Raw genomic sequence first — 24,141 nt, 5'->3', positions numbered from 1 at the left:
ACGAAAGAAATTAAGTAAAATGAAAATCGTGGTTTCATTGTTATTTGATTGCAATTAACGGCTGGAGGACACAAGAATAATCTTTATTAGATATAACAAAAAAGGTATTATCAACAGTTCTATTCCTTACACGAGGAAAATCAATGAGTGCCGATATTTGTAGCAGGAAATGAAAACTCTTCGCCTATAAATGTCGAACATACAGAAAAAAGTACCAAATACAGAAGTTCGAAATAAAGGAATATGACATCTTGGAGAAAAATTTATGCAAGATCACGAATCAGGAAATATTCTTAGGTGATTCGAGGAAAAACCATTAATTATTGAATTTTATTGAATAATTTTTCATATGAGAAAGCTTAAGTGATGTGCTTACAAATGATGTATCACATGGCCAATTTTTCCCTATTGAAAATTCGAGAGGGATAACCAATCTGCTTAGGAGATGGCCGTTTTACTTCTTAAATGTCTTAGAACCCATAGTTTTTTCACAATTTTAAGAAAATATTCTGTAATATTATGAACATCCATTAATTAGTCAAATTCAATCCGATTTTCGAAAAAAGTACAAAAATAGAAATCTGACTTCATAAGATTTCATAACATGAGGTATCACACAACCTATCTTCCCTATTCAAAATTTGAGCTGCCACGTTCAAGGGAAGGCTATTTTACTAATAAATAATCATGAAATAAAAGTGTCCCCCTTCAAACAAAAATCGCCGTTTTCAAGGAATGTGGCCAATTCGCCGCATTCTGTTTCGTTTTCAAATGGCCCTCCTGTAAGTTCACCGTGACTTATACCTTTACACCTGCGAACAAGATATTGAAAACAGAAACTCATGAAATAATCCAACATCTACACACAGCGTAATGTACGATTCACGAATGAATACAGTGTTGCCGAAAACACGGAAGACCAAAGTACGGTGACTCGAAAAATTTTGTATAATCGAGGAGGACCGATCCTATGTAGAAAGCTCAAAAATATACAACTCAATATACGCGTGATAGCGCCCTCCTAGTCCAGCGCGGCAACTGCCGCAACTAAAGTATTCAAAATCGACAAAAATCAGCTCTAAGTCGTCCAGCTGAAATTTTGCCAGGTGGTTGCCTATGCTATGAGGAACCATTTAACACGCGATGTGTTAGGTCCTCCGTATACGGAGGACTTATCGCAGCCGGAGGACCAATACCATGAAATCGGGCTATTAGAAGAGGACCTATCTACTGCAGGATAAATATATATATATATATATATATATATATATATATAAACTTTTTTTTTGGACTTCTGGCCAGCTTTTCGGTATTTCGGACCACTGTGTGTCGCCACCCTTGATAAATAATCCCGGAGGATTCAAGTGCAGTCATCGTTAAGCTTATCAGCCAAATAGTCCTAGCTACAAACAAGACTGCTACAAACAAGATAGGGTACTGCTACTTATATTTCTCCAAAATTTGACCTTTGGTATTTTAATGAAGAAGTTCGCGGCATGATTCTTGTCTTCATTTTCTCCCTTCGCTCATTCAATTCCCTTGTCAAATTATGAATAATAACAAGATTAAAGATAACCACGAATTCTATAGTTTTCCCTCACACTCAAAATAGCATGAATTTTGTCATCAGGCGTTTAGATTTTTAGATTCGTTAATAAGAATGCGTTGAGACAAACTAAAAACAAATATATGTCTATTCTCAATTCCTCAACTGCTTCTGCCATTAAAAATATGTGAAATTCATATAGAAAATGTACTGCATTAATAGTTTGATTATATTACTATTTCTTTTTATTTCTTTAATTGCCGAAAACTTGTGCCCCTCAAGCCTTGTCAATACTTTCCCTTTTTTCTATAAGCTTCTACATTTTTAGCCGATACATAAAGGTTAAGAAAAGTAATTCACAAATCCAGCGAAGAAATCGAAGTTATACCTCGAATTTCGAGAAAAAAGGTGATTTCATAAAATAGCACTATTTCCATATCAATGCATTGTATCCGACAAAATGAAGGAGTACAGAGGTGTTGACATAGGTTGCGTTCACAAACTTACTCAGAGCTTGCTCTGAGTAAGCTCTGATTACCCGAAGCGTTCACAAACGCACTTTTAGTTCATCAGAGTATGCTCTCTGAGCATGACCATACTCGTACTCTACTCTCGGAGTAAGTTTATGAACACACCCCTAGCAATCTACCCAGCATCGAAAATAACTCCGTAAGGCCCTCTACTAGTCCTAAATCCTTCGCAAAAAAAAATTTTAATTTTGGCTGTCATGCATTCACACCTTGTACAACAAGAAGCAATAAAAAAAATACCTTGCGTCAATGATATACAATACTTTGCATCTCGGTCACATCAGATATCATTACGTGATATCGAGGGTAAACAAGATCCAGTGCAGAAAAAGGTACAAAAGTACGAACCTTCAACTGATTACGAGCATATTTCTGCAGTACCCATACCGGTCATCCAAATCGACGAAAAAAATGATACTCTTCCCGAAGCTGTAACTAATGATCCATTCGTCTGGAATGGATATAATTTCTTCAAATATATCTAAACCTCCAAATGTTCATTCCTTAAAGCGGTCCGATCAGCCAACAATGAACAGGAAAATATTATATGAAAAATATTCAAAAGTCTAATAATAAATAATACACAACAAAGTGAATCTCAATGGACTACTGTTGTAAGAAACAAGCAAAACGAAAACCTCCTATGATTTGTACTGAATCAAAACAAATGATACCCGAATCTAAAATCAAAGGTGCACCAAGAAAGAAATGGTTGTACAGGGTGGGCAAAATTCGTTGTCTACTGAGGGGATCTCGAAAACTATAGCAGCTAGAAGAAAACGGACGACACATTCTCGAGCTCTTTTTTCTTGACTAATCCAAAACTGAAAACAGATCCAGCCTAACGTTCATAGATTTTGAGTTATGAACGAAAATTGAGAAATTGTCATTTTTAAAGAAGCTGAATAACTCGCTTATTTGAACTTGTATTCGAAATCTGTTGTTACATTCTACAGGCACTTTTTTATGAGGAATTCGAATATGATATCAATAAATTTTTTGATCCACTCATTTTCGAGATACGACAGGGATTTCTGATTTTTCAAATGTAAACTATAGTTGAAAGTTCTTTCGTCTTGCTGCAATTTTTTTGCTGATTTCAAAAATGTATCATATGTCGCTACTATCTACTGCATCAAAATATTCAGTCAATCATTACGTCCTTTTTGAAATAACAGCATGTATTATACAGCCACAATATAAATATTCTATGTTTAACCGAACACTGGTTATCAGAGGAGGAATTGACAGCTCCAGGTTACGTCCTAGCTTCCTCCCATTGCAGAGATAAGGGCCTGCATGGTGGATGCGTCCTTTTTTTGGAAAGGAGTATGAAATTTAGTGATAGTGAAGAGATTTCAACCAACTCAATGTAAAAGGTTCTATTGAATGTTACGCAACTCAAGCTATGTTTGGCTCTGAGAAATATTTGATTATCTGTATTTACCGGCCAAATAACTTTCCTCTTTGTTCCATACTGAATTGTACATTCAAATCGGGAATCTTTCCGGATGCTCTAAAAAAGTCAATTGTCAGGCCATGTCACTATAAAGGGGATCTGAATGATCTTTCCAATTATAGGCCAATTAGTCTTGTGCCGAGATTTGCCAAGATTTTCGAGAAAATCTTGATGAATCGACTGATAGATTTCTTCAAGATGTTTGATGTTCTGTCCAGAAAACCACATGGTTTCACGCAAAGCAGTGGTACAGAGACCGCAATTTTCGATTCACCCATAGTATAATGATTCCTGCTGGAGTTTTCATAGATTTTTCTAGAGCCTTCGACAGTGTCAGCCGTGGGACATTGCTCTCAAAGCTTGAAGTATGTGGTATTAGAGGTGTAGCACACAATTTACCCAAGAGTTACCTAACAAATAGGAATCAAGTCGTGATGTTGCACTGTGAGAGTGGATGTCACATGTCATCTGAGGTTACCTTAGTGAAAGGTGTGCTGCAGGGTACAATATTGGGGCCCATTCTTTTCGTTGTGTATATCGATGAACTACCAGAGATCTTCCAGTCGGACAACGAAATTGATCTACCGCAATCTGAAAATTTGATTGATTCGAGCACCTGTTCCCAACAGCAGATACAGCCTGATTTGGCTAATATCATGTGACTCAAATAAGGAACTACCCTCAGACCAACTAAACATGTCTGAAAATAATCGTGATGTAGCAACAATAGAAGAATATCTCTGTGCCGATCACACAAAGATTATGTATCCTCTAAAACTATTGGAGGGACCTCACTTCATTTAACTCAAGCAATGTCATTGATTGAGGGTTGGCGTGAGGAAAATCGCCTTGTTCTCAATAGTGAAAAAGCAAATGTTGTTATATCTTCAAGTAGTCGATCTAACTTGGTACACCGTAGAAATATTGGTTTCAGAGACGGTTCAGTTCAGACAAGCAGATTGAACTCAGCAATATATATGTTGAGAGTTCTGCGGAATCAAGTTGACAATAACACTCTTAAGATTGTATACTTTGAAAATTTTCAGTCCGTTATGTCTTACGGGATAATTTTCTGGGGGGCAATTTTTTCGGCAGAACAGGTATTCATTACACGGAAACTCGCTATTAGAACTTTTTTCAATATGAAGTTTAGAGAATCATGTCGAGGTATATTCAAGAAGAATTCTGACAATGCCAGGTCTATATATATATAGAATTTTGCTTTTTTTTTTCATAATAACAAACATTATTTTCATAGTTGTAAAAATGTGAATGCTATAAGAAGAATGTATGAGACCCGTTTGCACCAAACGCACTTAGTGTTAATTGTACCTTAAAATGAACCCTTAACTTAAATTACGTTGCATCAACTGTTAAGTGACATTTAAATGGCTAAAGCTAGCCTTAAATTTAAGCGCTCCTGTAATGACCACTTAGGTATTTAAGGGCGGGATTCTAACCTAAAATAATTTGTTGAACTCATAAACTGGCTGCAGAACTGCTGTGGTTTTTCTAATAACATCAACTACCTTTTATTTGACAATCCATTTCATTATCAATAATAATGCTAATTCAGCAACAAAAAATTGTCACTCTTTGATAATAATATAATAGTTTACTTGACACTGACTGACAGGACAATAAAGTTAGGTTAATGAAATGACAACGATCATCTGCAACCGGCCAACCAATGAAAAGGCTTTATTGGACTAGAATGCACCAAAATAAAAAACTGAAATATCACTAGATATGAAAACTTAAGGGCCCCTTACTTAAGATTCTGTTAAGCCGCAGTCGTGCAACTGACAATAAAATTAAGCGTCCATTAACTTTAAACTACGCTTAGTTAAGTACTCATTTTAAGGGGGATTGGTGCAAACGGGCCTGAGTATTTTTTCTTTCACACAAACTTTCTTTAACTGAAAGAAATGTATTTTACATATGTATAAGGTTATTCAATTATCTACCTCGTACAATAAGGAATACAAACGTTTTCAACATTTTTAGAAAATCATTGTTCTCATAAATAGTTGAGTGTGAGTCTTACACGGTACTTGAATTTAAAGATTACTGTCGTAAATTATAGTTTTAAGGTGTTTGTGAAGAACTTGTTTCTTTTTGAATAATTTTGGTAATTGTGGAAATAAAATCATATTATTATTATTATTATCAAGTCAAACTTCGAAATTTTTTTAGCTGCCCCGCTTCATTTGTCTCTTCGTTTATTTTGGAAATTTTAAAACTTTGTTGAAGGTATCAATACTCACAATACATATTCTGGACTCCATGGTAGCTCCTAAATTGACATCGCTAAAAATAATTCTCTCAGCATTGTACCTGAATGATACTTCATTCATTTGAAGAATAGGTGGTGACAGTGATTCAGTATCAGGAAATTTCAATGTCACTTCTATTTCTTTTTCAACCGGCTTCAACTCTGGTCTGAAATTGCTCTTTCAAATAATGAATGTTGCATGTATAATTCTATATGACTCACAGTTTTTCCAACATTTTTATTTTCGATTGGACTGATGCTGCTCGGTTCGCATTATATCTGAACTTATCAATGAATTCCTGTACATGAGCTCTATGGGCCATTTGTGCTTCATATTCTCTTTGCTGGTTTTTGTGCTTTTCTGTTTTAGTCTTTACAAATTGGTCATAATTTCCCCTGAAACATAAACAAAGTTTTTCATACCATAAATAGTAGGGAGTTTTTTACTGCATACAAAAGATTTTTAAGGGTTCTACAAAATGAATTCAACAATGAGCAGAGTTAAGCCCATATAGAGAAATTTTTCTGCTGAAGTTAACGAGTGATATAGTTAAAAAAGGGTTCAGTGTATCTAGTTCTGTCACAATTTCTAAAACTATCAAAGTAACAGCCCTATCCGAAGTACAACATTCTTTCAGTATGAAAATCTTTCGCCTCAAAGAATATTTTTACATTTCATGATGAAATAGTTACTAAAGAGAGAAAACATGTCAAAGAGAGAAAAAAAAAATACAAACTAAATTTCTGAAGTATTATACCATTTTAGAATCTTGGTTAGTTGTGTAAATTTCTGAAAAAACTTGTCACCATAGTGTCCATACTTTTTTTCACAAAACAATGAGGGAAAGTGGGCGGAAAGTAAAAATGTTTCAAAATTTTATCGGAAAAACATATTTTGATTATTTTTTGTGTAAAAACTGTAAGTATTCTGGGAGTTTCAGGAGTTGTGGTGGGCAGCAGTACTACTTAAGTTGCCGATACAAAAAAGAAAACAAAAATTTTTGAAAAATTGTTAATTTCCAAAGAATTTCATAATTTATTTTGTAATTAAATAAAAAATTGAGGTGGATTTTTCTTCTTATTTTTCCTGAAGTAGTTATGACCATAGATTAAATGAACAGAGAATAGATGGACCACTCGAAAAACAAACTTCAGCGTCATCTGTTTTTACGGTACATGTACTAATTTTCGACGAAACCAAATAAAAAGGGAATCTGTAACGCTCATTTTTAATTTTCTTGTAATGATCAAGAATATTTTTGAAAATTTCTGAGTGAAACTCAGAGAAAGATTCGAGATAAATTGCTCATTAAGAAATTGCAGTGCGATAACGAATAATACGAATCTTTATCTGGATTTTTCTCTGATCCGAAGAATCGAAAAAAAATTAATTCATAATTGAAAAATTTATTGCATTGTTCTTCAAACACGGATTCATTTTATAATTGAAATTAGCTTTTAAATTCACTTTATTCTAATTACAAAACTTATTCATTACACAAAAATATTTCTTATAAACTACCATATAATTCCTAATCACAAAAACAATTCAATATTTATACATAATATACGCATATTCTATTGAATATCAGCAATACATTTTTGAATATCAAACAATAAAGCATATGTATGACATGAAACAGTTTCAGTAGAGGTTGATGTAATGAGGTACAATTCGGCGTATGATACAAGAGCTCAGAAGAGAAACCTCAGAAAACCCTGCCTCCTTCATAGTATTGTGAGCGATGTTTAATTGTACTTTGGAGAAGTAGCGAACATCCTATGAACTTGTTCAATAAAGGTTTCAAGGTCTTTTGAATTCAATGTAATGTCGCATAATTACCTTCTTGCATCACGATTTTTTTACCCAACAACACAGCACGACTTCACTCTTGCAGACATTTCCCTTCGCCTATTCAATAATTCATTAGAAAATTATGTCAATTCGTAAATTGATAGATGATTGATAGATAATCAAAAATACATCTGTCGGTCTATAGATATCTTGATTAGTCGTTTGAATATTCGGCGGAGATCTCGGTCATTCACGAGTGATAACGATCGAAAGCTCAAAATGCAGTGACACCTAACGATCAAATTTAGAATAATTTTTGTGATTAGTGTACCATAACAATAGGTTGTCAGAGTGATCCATCTATATTTTAATTTAATCTATGGTTATGACCATGTCCTCAGTACGACGCCGACTTATCATTGAATTTTGGGACACGTTGTATACTTTACCTTTTTTTCTTTTAATTTCACACAGAATGTGGTGCCTTTCGGGTTTCTCGGGAAAAAGCGCCAAGAGCAATCCGACTGATTAGTGTGGGAATATTACTTGTCGTATGATGCTGACAGTTGCCAATATTACGGCCTTCTGCATCCAAGTTATGGTGTTTGAAGGCAGATCCATCTCTCTCAAGTGCTCAACGGTTTTCTTATGTACCAGACCATTGCAGCTAATCACCAACGGCTTTATTTCTACTTTTTCCAGTTCAAAAGTTCGCTCCATCTGTCTTGATAGCAATTCGTATTTGGCGATCTTCTCTCCGTAGGCTTTAGCGAGGTTTTGGTCTAACGGCACCGCGAAGTCTATGATGATCGCCGACTTCTTATGTTTGTTCCATACAACCATGTCTGGTCGGTTATGTTCAGCACCCGGATCTGTTTGCACTGTTAAGTCCCAATAGATCTTGATATCTTGGTTTTCCCGGACAGCCGTCGGTTCGTAGATGTGATGAGGGACGAATTCTTGGAGAAGCCGTTCTCTGAGACACATAAACTGGTGTACAACTTTGCCCATGTTGTTATGGCGAGACAAGTATTTGGTGTTAGCTATAGTCGAGCATCCAGATGACAAATGTTGCACAGTTTCCTCAACGTTGTTGCAGAGCCTGCATTTTGTGTTTTCGATGTTTTGTTTCATTATGTGTTTCGCGTAGGCTCGTGTAGGAACAACTTGATCCTGTATTGCCATCAGGGTTCCCTCAGTCTGAGGATAGAGATAACCCTGAGTGAGGTAGGTGTTCGTGCTGGGCAAGTCGACTTCTGGCTGCTGCAGGCTGGCATAGAACCGTCCATGTAATGGCTTTGATCTCCATCTTTCCTTCCATTTTTCAACCATGTTCTCTGTTTCAGGTTCCTGCTCATCGTCGTTTCCTGCCGGCGTGGACACATAGCGCTGGCTAGTTACCCACTGGTGCACCGGTAAGTTGCTCTGCAGAAAAAAGGTTTTAATTCTGCTTTCTTCTTTCAGATAGACGTTCTCCAGTGAGCTCAGTCCTCGCCCCGACTGTCTACGTGGAATATACAGCCTTTCAATAGCTGAATTTGGGTGCAGCAAACCATACTGTGTCAAGGTGGTCCTAGTTCTCCTGTCTAGTCTTTCCAGATCCGTCCGAGACCAGGTGAGTACTCCAGCAGTATATATGAAAGCCGGTATTGCCCAGGTATTGATAGCGGTCATCTTGTTCTTGGCTGACAGTTGTGTGTTCAAGACTTTCTTTATCCTAGTGAACAGCTCTCTTTCGACTTCTTCCTTATTCTCCCTTTGTCTAATTTCATATGTCTCCTGGACACCAAGATATTTATACCTCTCTTCTGCCCCTAAAGCTGGTATCACTTGTCCGTCTATCAACACCATATTTTCTTCACGTTCTAGTTTCCCTCTCATCACAGCGATCGTCGCACATTTATCCAGCCCGAATTTCATCCCAATGTCTCCGCTGAACTCTCTCACCAGCTCTATTTCCCCCTCCAACTGCTGTCTGCCTCTAGCGAACAATTTAAGATCGTCCACATAGAGAAGATGAGTGAGCTTTCTACGCTGGTCTAATGAGTATCCGTAGGACGATCTGTTTAACATGCCGCTTAACGGATTTAAGGCGAGACAGAACCACAATGGACTGAAGCTATCACCTTGGAATATACCTTTTCTGATATTTATTGAGGCTGTTTTGTACGAAGTTGATGTTCCTTCAAGTATAAGTGAGGTACGCCACGTTGACATTAGGGAGCGGAACAATGAAATCACCTGTGGGTTTACCTTGTATATCTTCAAGATTTCTAGCAGCCAAGTGTGGGGTACAGAGTCAAATGCCTTCTGGTAATCTATCCATGCCATGGCGATGTTTTTCTTCTTCCTTTTAGCCTGTTTCGTGATTGTATTATCGATTACCAGAAGTTCCTTACTGCCTCTGCCACCTCTTCTGCAGCCATTTTGTTCCCAGGCTAATATTTTATTATTTTTCAGGTGAATCCGGATCTTGTGACCGACCGTCGAGGTAAGTATTTTATAAGCGGAACAAAGGCATGTGATCGGCCTGTAGTTTTCAGGTTTGGTAGGATCTCCTTTTTTGAAGATCATGTATGTCATGCCTTGTGTGAAGAATTTTGGTATCTTATTCGGGTTCTCCAAAGCTGAATTTAGGAGCCGTGCCAAAACCCCATGAGTGGATGGTAAGTACTTCCACCAATAATTATGAATATTGTCTATTCCAGCCGTTGTCCAATTTTTCATTCTTTTGATGGTCATCGCTATATCTTCCTCCGTGATGACGACAGAGTGCATTTCGGATAGATTTGCATGCATTTCTTTTTCAGTATCTATCCATGTGGCTTTGGTGTTGTGGCTTTCCCTTTATGTCCACATGTTAGACCAGTATTTTTCGAATTCCTTCAGTTCAGAATCAGCTACTCTCGAGCATTCTTGCTGAGATCTATGTTGTTCTCCCAGATCTCTGAAGAAACCTTTTTGGTTGGTGTTGAATTGATTATTTTGATGGTATCTCTTAGTTCTTTTTTTTTTTTAACGTTTATTGCACAATATACAATCTACTCTTATAGGTATTAAGTAATTGTGATAAAAGAGACTACATGAGAGTGAAATGTCCAGTGACATTTCTACTCGTTTTGCACTATTTTAGTTTAGTGTTGTGGAAGATCTTCGGGTCATGTCTTCTTCAGTCTTCTGATGTGGGGTCCTTTCAGGTAGAGGTTTTGTATCAGGTCATTGGAGTGACCTTGTAGTCGATCTCGATATCTGGCAGATGCAGATTCTATAACGTCGTTGATGTAAGGGATCTGTAAGTCTTCATGCAGTCGTTGGTTAGTGACGTACCATGGTGCATCCGCTATTGAGCGGAGAGTTTTGGACTGGAACCTTTGGATGATCTTTCTTCTAGATGGCTTCGCGCATCCCCACAGTTGTATGCCGTAGGACCAGATTGGTTTAAGAGTCGCCTTGTACACTGTCAGTTTGTTCTGCATGGTCATCTTCGACTTTCTTTGCAAGAGCCAATACATCTGTCGGAGCTCCATGTCTAGTTGTTTCCTCTTTGCTTGCACATGTTTCTCCCATGTGAGCCGTTGATCCAGATGCATACCTAGGTATTTGACCTCAGTCTTTGTCGGTAAGGTGACTCCATTCAGAGTTACTCTTGGGCAGTCGTTGTGTCTTAGGGTGAAGACTACGTTAACTGATTTGCTCTGGTTTAAAGTTATTCTCCATGTTTTGTACCAGATGCTGAGTTGGTCCAGGTGTTCTTGGATATTTGTGGAGGACACAATGGGGTCGTTGTCGGACGAAAGTATTGCAACGTCATCAGCAAATGCAGCAATAGTTGTGTCGGGAGTTTCCGGTAAATCAGCAGTATAGATTAGGTATAAGAACGGTCCTAGTACACTTCCTTGGGGTACACCAGATTTAATTGGGAAATACCCAGATAGTTCGTTATTGGACTTAACAGAGTAGTATCTGTCAGAGATGTACGATTTCAGAATGAGGTAGTAATTATGGTTTAGGTTCTTCTTGAGCTTGTATAATAAGCCTGCATGCCAGACTCTATCAAACGCCTGGGAGACATCCAGGAACACGCCGTTGCAATATTGCTTTCTCTCTAGAGAATTGGAGATGACGTTGATTATCCTGTGAGCCTGGTGTGACGTTGACATCCTTTGTCGGAACCCGAATTGGTAGTCAGGAAGAATATCTGTTGTCTCATGGTCTTCATGTATCCTTTTTAGGAGTATTCTCTCAAATAGTTTTCCAGGGATTGGGAGAAGACTTATGGGTCTTTATGATGCTGGTGAGTGCTCAGGTTTGCCACTTTTGTGAATCATCAATAGATGGGCATATTTCCATGTGATCGGGAAGTAACCCAAATTCAGCATGCGGTTGTATAAGGTAGTTAAGAAGACTATTGCTTTTTTCGGTAGGTTTTTCAGGATATATGCAGTTATCAGGTCATGACCAGGAGCCTTCTTATTTTTAAGTTTGCGTATTTCGTATTTGACTTCCTTAGGATTTATATGTTTTATGGGAAGTGATAACTGGCAGGGTGCATCTAAGAATTCTTCGACATCAATTTCGTATCCAGGTACTGGCTTTGGCTCTTCAAATACGGTTGATAGGTGCTCTGCAAAGGCATTTGCTTTTTCCTGGTTGGATCGTGCCCAGCCGTTCTCGGTACGTATTGGTGTAATGGATGGTGTTGGTCTGCTGAATTTTTTTGTGGCTCTCCACAAGCTGTGATCTGTGGTAGTCAATTCTTCAGTATAGCGTTCGAAAGAGGAGTTTTGTACATCTCTTAGGGCTTTGGTCAGGTTGCGTGACATACTTCTGTAATGATGGAGATCAGTAATATTGCGTGACCGCTGCCATACACCCCTTGCTCTCCTTTTTTCAGATATTAATTGCCGTATGTGTAGAGGAGTGCTGCTATCATTGGAGGTTTCTCTTCCGGTGCAGGGGGTAGCTTGCCATGCTGCTTGTTGTAACGTCTCTGTGAAGTGTTGTACGGCTAGATCAATCTCAGCTGGTTCTTTCATAGAGAGGTTATTATCCAGTTTTTCTATGACATATTCTTTGAATTGCTCCCATCTAGTGAACTTTGTAGACAATTTGGGTAGGGAATTTGTTATTATAGGCTGACTGTTTAAGGTCAGAACAACAGGTGAATGGTCAGAATCCAAGTCATAACTGGACTCCAGAAGGCAGTTTTGTGGAGCAATGCCTTTAACTTAATTCTTTTGTGGTACCTTCTTAATCTGCTGCCCAGGGTTGCCAGTTTCTGCTTTAAGGTCTCCATATGTATCGCTAGCTGTTGTTTGTACTGAGCATCTTTTCTACTCAGCTTTAATTTCCTTGAGTAGCATTGCACTTTTCTGTTCACTTTTTTGCTAACTTTCTTCTCTGTCAGAAAAGAATGAAGGACTCCAATTTCTTTCCGTAAGATGTTAATTTTCTTTTCCAATCTCTCCTCCCACGGGGGTTTTCTCTGTGGGTGTGCCCCTTGTGCTTTAGTTACTGTCGGTGTCTGCAGAATTCTGTTAGTAACCATTGCAGCGCAGTAGACCTTGTGGCACAGTTCTTCTAGGTTCTTGGAGCTATTCAATATTTCACTCAGAGCAGTGTTTACGGTGGCCATTGTTGTTTTGGAATCCTTACTTCTCCTCATCTTAGGAATTCGCTGTCTATCTGCCATTTGGATTCCCTCCCACCTTAGAGATTCCTCCTGGAAGATTTCGCGTATCTCACGTATCGTCACGTCCGTCTCCACCGTTGGCTGTAGTCCATCAACCCCATCACCTGTACTGTTCCGTTCTGGGAGTAAGCTTAATTTATGTATGCTCCTTCGGATGTTATCTGTCCTCGTCATTGGAGAATTTCGAGTAGCGGTTTTCATTGCCTCAAGCTCATCCGGAGAGTAGCTTGCGGGTTCTTATGTTCCGAATTTGGGCTATCAAGTGTTTTCCGGTGAACTTCTTGTCGGGATAGATCTCCTCCCATCGTTCAGCCAGTTTTGCGGCATATTTCTTCGTGTTCCTTCCACCTTCAGTAACCAAATAATAAGCATTAATCAGACTGCGGTTCATTTCTCTTGTCCAATGCTGCCTTTTCTGTTCCAGGGTTCCAGCGAGACCGCCCGAATCAGACGCGTCCAAGCCATTGAACCGGGAGTTCCTGAACAATCTTCTTGGCCTTGTGGTACCAGTTCGTAGAGGAGTGCCACTTGCTCCACTCGTATCTACTAGGGACCGTGACGATCTTCCCCTAGGCGCGATCCCAACACCAGGGGCGGGTTCCGAGGCTCTTTGGGTATCGAGAGCATATTATACACAGTAGGAGGGGTGCTAACCCTCTCACTGGTATATATATATATATATATATATATATATATATATATATATATATATATATATATATATATATATATATATATATATATATGATATATAATAATATTATATAACTAATATTAAAATATATATTAGACTGATTCAAAAAAATCTACTTTCTTTTTTTTTTCGAGAAACACACCCCTTATTATCTTCAGGGCACTGAAAAATGACGTCTGTGAAAATATTAGTCAAAAATCTTATTATTTAGAGGTCGCTCATCGAGGATTTCTATTTTCCCTACTAATAGCAGGGAAAACAAAATTATTTCTAGTTAAAAAAATCCAGTTCGCAAACCAGTGGACGGATTCCATTGAGCGATATATTTTTATGTAGGGAGTTAGGTGCTCTACAAAAACTGCCACTTACAATTTTTCCATAAAACTGCTTTTCGAAAAGTTATTAGAGCTTGAAATTAAAATTTTGTCGAAGTAGCTCTTTTTACTCGGATATCGGGGAGAAATTATTGGAATTCACTTTGAAAATCAGGAAATCGTTCTCGAAAGTTACAATTGATATGATTTTATTTAGATTTAAATCATTTATGACATCCCCAAATTGTCAACCTCAACAATTGTTAGGGTGTTAGTGTTTCATACTCTTCAGAATCAAATTATTTAGCATCTCTTATTTCTCATTCACTTGGGTCAGAAAGAATGATTGGTTTTGTGCCCTCTTTCAGATTAGTGTTTGATCTTAAACTCGGTACTTGTCTTCAGTTTCATCCATAATACAATTTTGTGTATTCATTATTTTTGCAAACCCGAAATGGCCGCATTCACAAAATTCTCGCTATATGATTTCATTGGAGAAGACATTATGTAGTGAAAGTAACATATAGATGATAGGATCTTTCTGTTGTTAACAATTCAGCGGAGCGAGTTATTGGTTTAATTGAAGAATGCAATAACTACTAAAAGAAGAATGAAGAATAAACAGTTACAGTTTCTTTTACAATTGATAAACGAACATCGTCATCGTTTTCCGTATTGCAACAAAAAAAATTGAAATTATCTGTTTAGAACATATTATGTATTATAGATGTTGAATATACCAACACCAATATTATTTTTCACAACCGAATAAATGCTTTCTATATGCGACTTATTTCTAATATCATTAAACCTACCAATCCCACAAATATCGAGACATTTGTTGAAAAATTTATAGTTCACTACCTATTTTGTGACAGCGGCTATTTTGGATTTATAAAAATAATGAATACACAAAATTGTATTATGACTGAAACTGAAGACAAGTACTGGGTTTAAGAACAAACACTAATCTGAAAGAGGGCACAAAACCAATAATTCTTTCCGACCCAAGTGAATGAGAAATAATAGATGCTGAATAATTTAATTCTGAAGAGTATAAACTTCTAACTCTCTAACAATTGTTGAGGTTGACTATTTTAGGATGTCATAAATTATTTGAATCTACATAGAATCATATTAATTGTATCTTTCCAGATCTATATTCTGATTTTCAAAGTAAATTCCAATAATTTCTCCCCAATATCCGAGTAAAAACAACTACTTCGACAAAAATTTCATTTCAAGCTCTAATAACTTTTCGAAAAGCCGTTTTATGGAAAAATTATATGAGACAGTTTTTGTAGAGCACCTAACTCCCTACATAAAAATATATCGCTCAATGGAATCCGTCCATTGGTTTGCGAACTGGAATTTTTTAACTAGAAATACATTTTTTTCCCCTGCTATTAGTAGGGAAAATAGAAATCCTCGATGAGCGACCTCTAAATAATAATATTTTTGACTAATATTTCCACAGACGTCATTTTTCAGTGCCCTGAAGATAATAAGGGGTGTGTTCCTCGAAAAAAAAAGAAAGTACCTAGATTTTTTTGAATCAGTCTAATATATATATATATATATATATATATAATGAGGATAAATTCAGACGCATACCACCCGACGATATGAATATCGTCAAGTGTTACGATCTGAATTGAGCTAGCCAATTTGTCATCGTCAAGGCCCCCAATATATATATATATCAATATATATATATCAATATATATATATATATATATATATATATATATATATATATTAGACTGATTCAAAAAAATCTAGGTACTTTCTTTTTTTTTCGAGGAACACACCCCTTATTATCTTCAGGGCACTGAAAAATGACGTCTGTGGAAATATTAGTCAAAAATATTATTATTTAGAGGTCGCTCTTCGAGGATTTCTATTTTCCCTACTAATAGCAGGGGAAAAAAATGTATTTCTAGTTAAAAAATTCCAGTTCGCAAACCAATGGACGGATTCCATTGAGCGATATATTTTTATGTAGGGAGTTAGGTGCTCTACAAAAACTGTCTCATATAATTTTTCCATAAAACGGCTTTTCGAAAAGTTATTAGAGCTTGAAATGAAATTTTTGTCGAAGTAGTTGTTTTTACTCGGATATTGGGGAGAAATTATTGGAATTTACTTTGAAAATCAGAATATAGATCTGGAAAGATACAATTAATATGATTCTATGTAGATTCAAATAATTTATGACATCCTAAAATAGTCAACCTCAACAATTGTTAGAGAGTTAGAAGTTTATACTCTTCAGAATTAAATTATTCAGCATCTATTATTTCTCATTCACTTGGGTCGGAAAGAATTATTGGTTTTGTGCCCTCTTTCAGATTAGTGTTTGTTCTTAAACCCAGTACTTGTCTTCAGTTTCAGTCATAATACAATTTTGTGTATTCATTATTTTTATAAATCCAAAATAGCCGCTGTCACAAAATAGGTAGTGAACTATAAATTTTTCAACAAATGTCTCGATATTTGTGGGATTGGTAGGTTTAATGATATTAGAAATAAGTCGCATATAGAAAGCATTTATTCGGTTGTGAAAAATAATATTGGTGTTGGTATATTCAACATCTATAATACATAATATGTTCTAAACAGATAATTTCAATTTTTTTTGTTGCAATACGGAAAACGATGACGATGTTCGTTTATCAATTGTAAAAGAAACTGTAACTGTTTATTCTTCATTCTTCTTTTAGTAGTTATTGCATTCTTCAATTAAACCAATAACTCGCTCCGCTGAATTGTTAACAACAGAAAGATCCTATCATCTATATGTTACTTTCACTACATAATGTCTTCTCCAATGAAATCATATAGCGAGAATTTTGTGAATGCGGCCATTTCGGGTTTGCAAAAATAATGAATACACAAAATTGTATTATGGATGAAACTGAAGACAAGTACCGAGTTTAAGATCAAACACTAATCTGAAAGAGGGCACAAAACCAATCATTCTTTCTGACCCAAGTGAATGAGAAATAAGAGATGCTAAATAATTTGATTCTGAAGAGTATGAAACACTAACACCCTAACAATTGTTGAGGTTGACAATTTGGGGATGTCATAAATGATTTAAATCTAAATAAAATCATATCAATTGTAACTTTCGAGAACGATTTCCTGATTTTCAAAGTGAATTCCAATAATTTCTCCCCGATATCCGAGTAAAAAGAGCTACTTCGACAAAAATTTAATTTCAAGCTCTAATAACTTTTCGAAAAGCAGTTTTATGGAAAAATTGTAAGTGGCAGTTTTTGTAGAGCACCTAACTCCCTACATAAAAATATATCGCTCAATGGAATCCGTCCACTGGTTTGCGAACTGGATTTTTTTAACTAGAAATAATTTTGTTTTCCCTGCTATTAGTAGGGAAAATAGAAATCCTCGATGAACGACCTCTAAATAATAAGATTTTTGACTAATATTTTCACAGACGTCATTTTTCAGTGCCCTGAAGATAATAAGGGGTGTGTTTCTCGAAAAAAAAAAGAAAGTAGATTTTTTTGAATCAGTCTAATATATATTTTAATATTAGTTATATAATATTATTATATATCATATATATATATATATATATATATATATATATATATATATATATATATATATATATATATATATATGTATGTAAATCGTCAAGTCTGGGGTACTTTTCAGTCGCTAAATGGTCAGTTTGGAGTCATTTGTCAACTTTGGGGTCGGCCCTCAAACTTTTCTCCTGGGATTTGGTTAGTTTGGAGACCTGACCCCAAACTTTTTCAGAAATTGTTTAGATGGTTAGTTTGGGGACGTGACTCCGAACTTCTTTAAAAGATGTATATAAAATAAATTTTCGATAATTAATTCGTTCCGAGACAAGTGAAAGCATCTCTCCTGAGCGTATTGTTACCGTATTCTTTCGAATTATTCTACAAAGTGAATCTGTTGAACAATTTTGTACGGTTAAATGACTTTTTTCAACGACCAAACTGAAAGAGTCTTCGAAATATTTTTATTCCCAAACTGTTCATAAGATAACTACAAACAAGCTCAAACCTCACAATTTTCACAACAGAAAAAGTTATGAAGTTCAGTAAAGTTCAATGACCAATAATGATTTAATGATCAATAATAATGTACGAAATCAGATTGATAGGGTTCGTGAAGAAATTTATCCTATATCCACTTCAAGAAATTCATATTATGATGGTTTACATGGTTAACTTGATATTACCATAACAAAAATTCACTTTTTTCTTAACATTTTGCTGATTCGTCAGTTATCAACAATAAATGTATTCTACCCGAAAATGGTTCATTTATAGTAAATACTTGAGTCTAAAATTTTCCTTCTGTTGTAGACCTTTGACAAGATTTTTCATTCGCCGAAGGTGTCCCCAAAAATATAGAGCAATCACTTCCCTGCTGTATTACCAGTCATTGAATTTCCAAATTTATTTCCGAAAAATCTGAACGATTTATGTTTTCAATCACTTTTCATGGATCAGTTATGAAAAGAATTAAAAACAGTTTTTTTCAGACTTCATTTGATATACACTTCCTGTACGATCGAAAGACTCAAGTCGACACAAATATTTCGGAAAAGAAGTTGAATCTTTTTAACCTTTCTGTATAAAATGTGAAACGATCCAATGTATCTAAGTATACAGGGTAATTTCTGACCAATGACCCATCGGGCAGGTGGTAATAGGGGATCATATGAGAAGTCAGATATGGGCACTCAAACATCCAATTTCTGAGATACTTGGTGTTTTCCGAACATCACAGTATATTCAAACCTCTATAATTTCCGAACTATTGAATATTTCTGTCTTTAAAGCCCGTTTACAACAGTCGAAAATTCTCTAGATAATTACTAGTGAATTCATGCACCGTGAATTCTCTGCAGTTACATACGTACTTTCAGTAGAATTCACTGTTCAGTTGCATACTTTCTGCAATTTTCTTGCCAAAATTCTTTAAAGAAGGACCGTACTCTATTATAAACATTTTACGCCAATGTATCAAAACATAAATCTGTACGCGAAGAATTTTTTTCTGTCAGTTTCGTGAAGACAAGAAAAAATGCTATAGAAATCAATGATGAATTCAAAACTAACATATTCATGAAGACGAGAAGAAATGATTCGGCAACAATGTATTCAATTAGCACATTTTTTTTAATTGATTAGACACAGGTTTCGGAAAATTCATTCATAGACGAACAATTCATATTTGAATTGAACTTCTAACGAACACATAGGAAATATGATAACTTATTTATGAAATTTCATCAATAAGCTGCTTTGAATGACTATGCATTTTTCAGCTTTTTTTCTATACATGTAAAACTGATTTTCGTAACATTCGAGGGTTATACCGAAGATCAACACATACTTCATCAAATCTCTGAAATAATTCAGCTCTAGTATTGAAATTTTCCGGATAGACTAATTTTTTCTAATGACCCTATAAAAATCATCCAAAGGGATAAAATCAGGAGAAGGAGCTGGCCTTCTTCTAAGATTTCTCCCACTTATCCTGCGATTTGGATACTCTGAATGATGAGAAATAATTCTTTCAGAAATATTTTTTCCCCTTTTCCGAATATGTGGATGATTAAAATGTGAATCATACGGAGTGGTGTTTTTGATATCTGATCATCAAAACTAGGGCACTAAATCAGTCTTTAATATCGAAATACATTTTTAACACCTGCTTCTCTCTCAAACATAGCTTTAAATATTATTGAAATCAGTCGATTATTTCGAGATTTGTAAAAAAAAATCCAGATATTTTGTTTTTCAGATGGTTCTACCATAAACAAAAAATTTGTGCTATTCAGATTGATCATTGATTTCCATAGCATATATATATATATATAGTTACCAAAAATTAAGGGATATCGATCAATAAACAGCAAGATATATTTACTCTTTATTCATACAGCCAAGCTTTCGAGACTGATTCGTCTCTTCTTCGGGGCAATGAATGCGAGGTTGATCTTTAAGTCAATTTTAACATTCAGTCTTACAACAAAAGGGCACAAATTCATTTATCAACAAAAATCTCATCTGAGATGAGATCAATTGTTTTGATTTTTCTTGTCGTGTCAGTTATTAATAAGTTGATGGTACGGAATATAAAGTTCTTCTTCAACTTGTCATATTTATCAGCAAGATATTTACAATCATATGTGATGTGTTCAGTATTGAATTTTAAAAAGGTAGGACATAATTGGTGTTGTTTGCATCATTTGATTAGAAATATTCTTCTGGACTTTGCTTTAGCCAGTTTATCTACTAGTCCTAGTATGTTTCCTTCATTAAGGTGTGGTGTTGCGTATTGGTGTTGAATAACGCTTTCTTCCCCCTGCATTAGTATATAGTATAACGTTTTGTGTTTTACCTAGTATTTTATATGTATCATTCATTCATTAGGTTGGGTATCTAGGTTAAGATTACTTTTGTATTGTTCATTTATTTTGTATAAAATATCCCAGTCAGGTGCCAGATGTGATAGTTGCTAATAAATTGAGGTCTGTTTCTTTGCTGAAAATTAACGGAAACAACAAACTTTAATTTCAAATTCCTCAATAAAGTGCAAATGGAGCATATATAGACAAACTTTTAGTGAAAATTAGTGAGATAGGACTCGATATATCGCGTAATTACACATTATTGTGAGGTGTAAACAAACATTATTATCAACATACGGAATCGCGAATCTTTATGCGCCGTTGATAAGACCTGCGGACATTTCAGTGGCGTATCACAGGTTCGGATCCCTCAGATTAATAAATAAATATACTCCCCTCGGGGGGCCTCCTCGGCTTTGACCAAAATGGCCAACCAGTAATGAGTACCCAAACTAATCATAATAAAATAAAAATCCACGAAAATCAGAAAGTATTCTTGGAATTTCCAAAAGAAAAATCAGAGGACGTCATGCAAAAATTTCTAAGTATTGACACCACAACCAGCGATCAAACCACATCACCACATCAAGACCAAGATACAACAATGGAACAAGACCACCAACTTAGATGGCAGATCGCAAAAAAACGGAAACGTTCGCATGTGCAGATCCCTAGTCCAACTATCACCCAAACAGAAAACAGGTTCACACTTCTACAGACGACATCTTTGGAACCTAATGAAAATGCAACAGACAAAGAAAACAAAACACCCACACCACCCCCAATACTCATTTATGATGTAGCAGATTATCAGGCAATGATCAAAAGCTTTGCTGAAATAATTGAAAAAAATTCTTTTCATACTAGAGTACTAGCAAACGATAAAATCAAAATAAGCACACACACAGTAGATGCTTATAGAAAGCTGTCCTCATTCCTCAGGAAAGAAAATATTATTCACCACACGTATCAAATAAGGGACGAGAGGTCTTATCGTATCGTAATCCGTAACCTTCATCATTCAGTGTCTACAGAGGAAATAACAAACGAACTCTCAACCCACGGGCATAAAGTGCGCAACATTATAAATGTACGTCATAGAGTCACCAAGGAGCCACTTCCTATGTTTTTTGTGGATCTCGAGCCACAACCAAACAACAGAGCAGTATATCTTCAATACATATGCAACACAAAAATCACCATGGAACTTCCAAGAAAAAAAAGAGGTATTGTTCAGTGCATGAGATGTCAGGAATATGGTCACTCTAAGACTTACTGCTATCGACCTTACAACTGTGTTAAGTGTGGAGAACAACATGACTCTAAAAGCTGTCGGAAACCAAAGAATATTCCTGCAAAGTGTGCACTATGTGATGGTAATCACCCAGCCAATTACAAGGGATGCCAAGTCTATAAAGACCTTATTCAGAAAAGCCAGCCAAAAACTCCCAATCACGCACCAACAGCCAATATGAAAATACCTACAGTTCACTCAACAGCTCCAGAGCCACAACAACAAAACAACATGCCTTATCGAACACATGCACAGGTAACGAGCAATGTTAATCAAGAAGACACTTCATCACAATTGAGTAAACAGCTAACAACCTTCCTTGACGAATTTAAAAACATGTTTTCACAGCTTCTGAATCAAAACAGCATGATCTTAAATCTGCTTACCACTGTCTTGAAAAAACTTCCATAATGAATAACAAATTCCTTAGAATTGCGACATGGAACGCTAATGGTTTGATAAATCATAAACAAGAAATCCTGACGTTTCTAGATATGAATAAAATCGATATTCTCCTAATCTCTGAAAGCCACTTCACCAACAGAACAATGTTTACTATTCCCTACTACTCTGTCTATCACACTATACATCCCGATGGAACAGCACATGGTGGTTCTGCAATCATAATCAGAAACTCAATAAGTCACATAGAACAAGAGAGTTTTCAAACAAACGCTATTCAAGCAACCACAGTAAAAATCAAAATGAATACTGGTCATATACATGTAACATCAGTGTATTGCCCACCACGTCACACAATTACAACCGACACCTACAAGTTCTTTGCTACCCTTGGAAACAAGTTCATTGCTGGAGGAGACTGGAATGCCAAACATACATATTGGGGTTCCAGATTAACAACAACTAAGGGTCGTAACTTGCTGCAGGCCCTAAGAGACAAAAACTATAAACCCTACTCAAACGGTGAACCCACATACTGGCCAACAGATCCACGAAAGCTACCTGATCTTTTAGATTTCTTCATACTGAACGGCATCCCAATGCAAAACTGCTCATTGGAGTCAAACTACGACCTAACATCTGATCATACACCTGTCATCATGAACCTGAAAAGCTCGCCTGTCAAAGTTGACACCCCACCAAAACTCGCCACAAAACACACTAACTGGGATCACTTCCAAGAACACATAAATGCAAAACTCAACTGTAACATTGTCATTACAAAATCAACAGAAATAGATGAAGCCACCAAACACTTTACGGAAACAGTACAACAAGCAGCCTGGCACTCTACTCCCTGGATAAAGGAAGAAATTCCAAAAGCCTTCAGTACACCCCTACATATAAGACAACTGATAGCTGAAAAAAGGAGAGCTAGAAGATTGTGGCAACGGTCACGCAACTTAAATGATCTTCACCTATACAGAAGACTGTCCCGTAACCTAACAAAGACACTAAAAGATAACCAAAACGCTTACTTCGAACAACATACCGAGCAACTGACCACCGAGGATCACAGTTTACGGAAGGCTACAAAAAAACTTAAGAGGCCAATACTACCAGTTACACCCATAAGGACACCAAATGGCTGGGCACGCTCAAACAATGAAAAAGCTGAGGCCTTTGCATCACACCTCTCTGGAGTATTTGAAGAGCCAATGGAAGTACCAGGCCTTGAAAACGATATACAAGAATTCCTAGATGCACCCTGTCAAATGTCACTTCCTTTTGAGCCAATAACACCCAAAGAAGTAAAAGCGGAAATACGCAGACTCAAAAACCACAAAACGCCTGGACACGACTTAATATCTGCGCAAATCCTGAAAAAACTGCCGAGAAAAGCAATAGCTTTTCTTACTACCTTGTATAACCGTATGTTGACCTTGGGCTATTTTCCAATACAATGGAAACTCGCACATACATATCATAATGATCCACAAAAACGGAAAACCTCCACATGAACCACCATCATACAGACCAATAAGTCTTCTCCCTCTCACTGGGAAAATATTCGAGAGAATACTCCTCAAAAAATTCAAGAAGACTACGAATCAACAAGTGTCATTCCCCAGTACCAATTTGGTTTTCGCCAACATATGTCTACACTTCACCAGACTCACAGAATAGTCAATGCAATTGCAAGTTCACTGGAAAAAA

General features: G+C 36.2%; 1 protein-coding gene across 4 annotated transcripts in view; it reads right to left on the bottom strand.

The window, feature by feature from the left end:
• The window catches only part of LOC123314401 (ATP-binding cassette sub-family F member 3), a 154,975-nt gene that overhangs the window by 23,968 nt on the left and 106,866 nt on the right, over positions 1 to 24,141 (bottom strand). For 3 of the 4 annotated variants that reach the window (XM_044899684.1, XM_044899685.1, XM_044899686.1), the window contains 2 exons: positions 6,033 to 6,206; positions 5,803 to 5,977 (listed from right to left, as the gene is read on the bottom strand). In XM_044899684.1, the coding sequence (XP_044755619.1) occupies positions 5,803 to 5,977; positions 6,033 to 6,206 (349 nt within the window). Of the gene's footprint in view, positions 1 to 5,802; positions 5,978 to 6,032; positions 6,207 to 8,054; positions 10,519 to 24,141 lie in introns of those variants that run through there. The other variant, XR_006537811.1, reaches the window with a different exon arrangement.

The sequence above is a fragment of the Coccinella septempunctata genome, chromosome 5 (assembly GCF_907165205.1).
Source record: "Coccinella septempunctata chromosome 5, icCocSept1.1, whole genome shotgun sequence".
In the NCBI taxonomy this organism is placed as follows: Eukaryota; Metazoa; Arthropoda; class Insecta; order Coleoptera; family Coccinellidae; genus Coccinella; species Coccinella septempunctata.
This window is presented reverse-complemented; position numbering and strand designations above follow the sequence as displayed.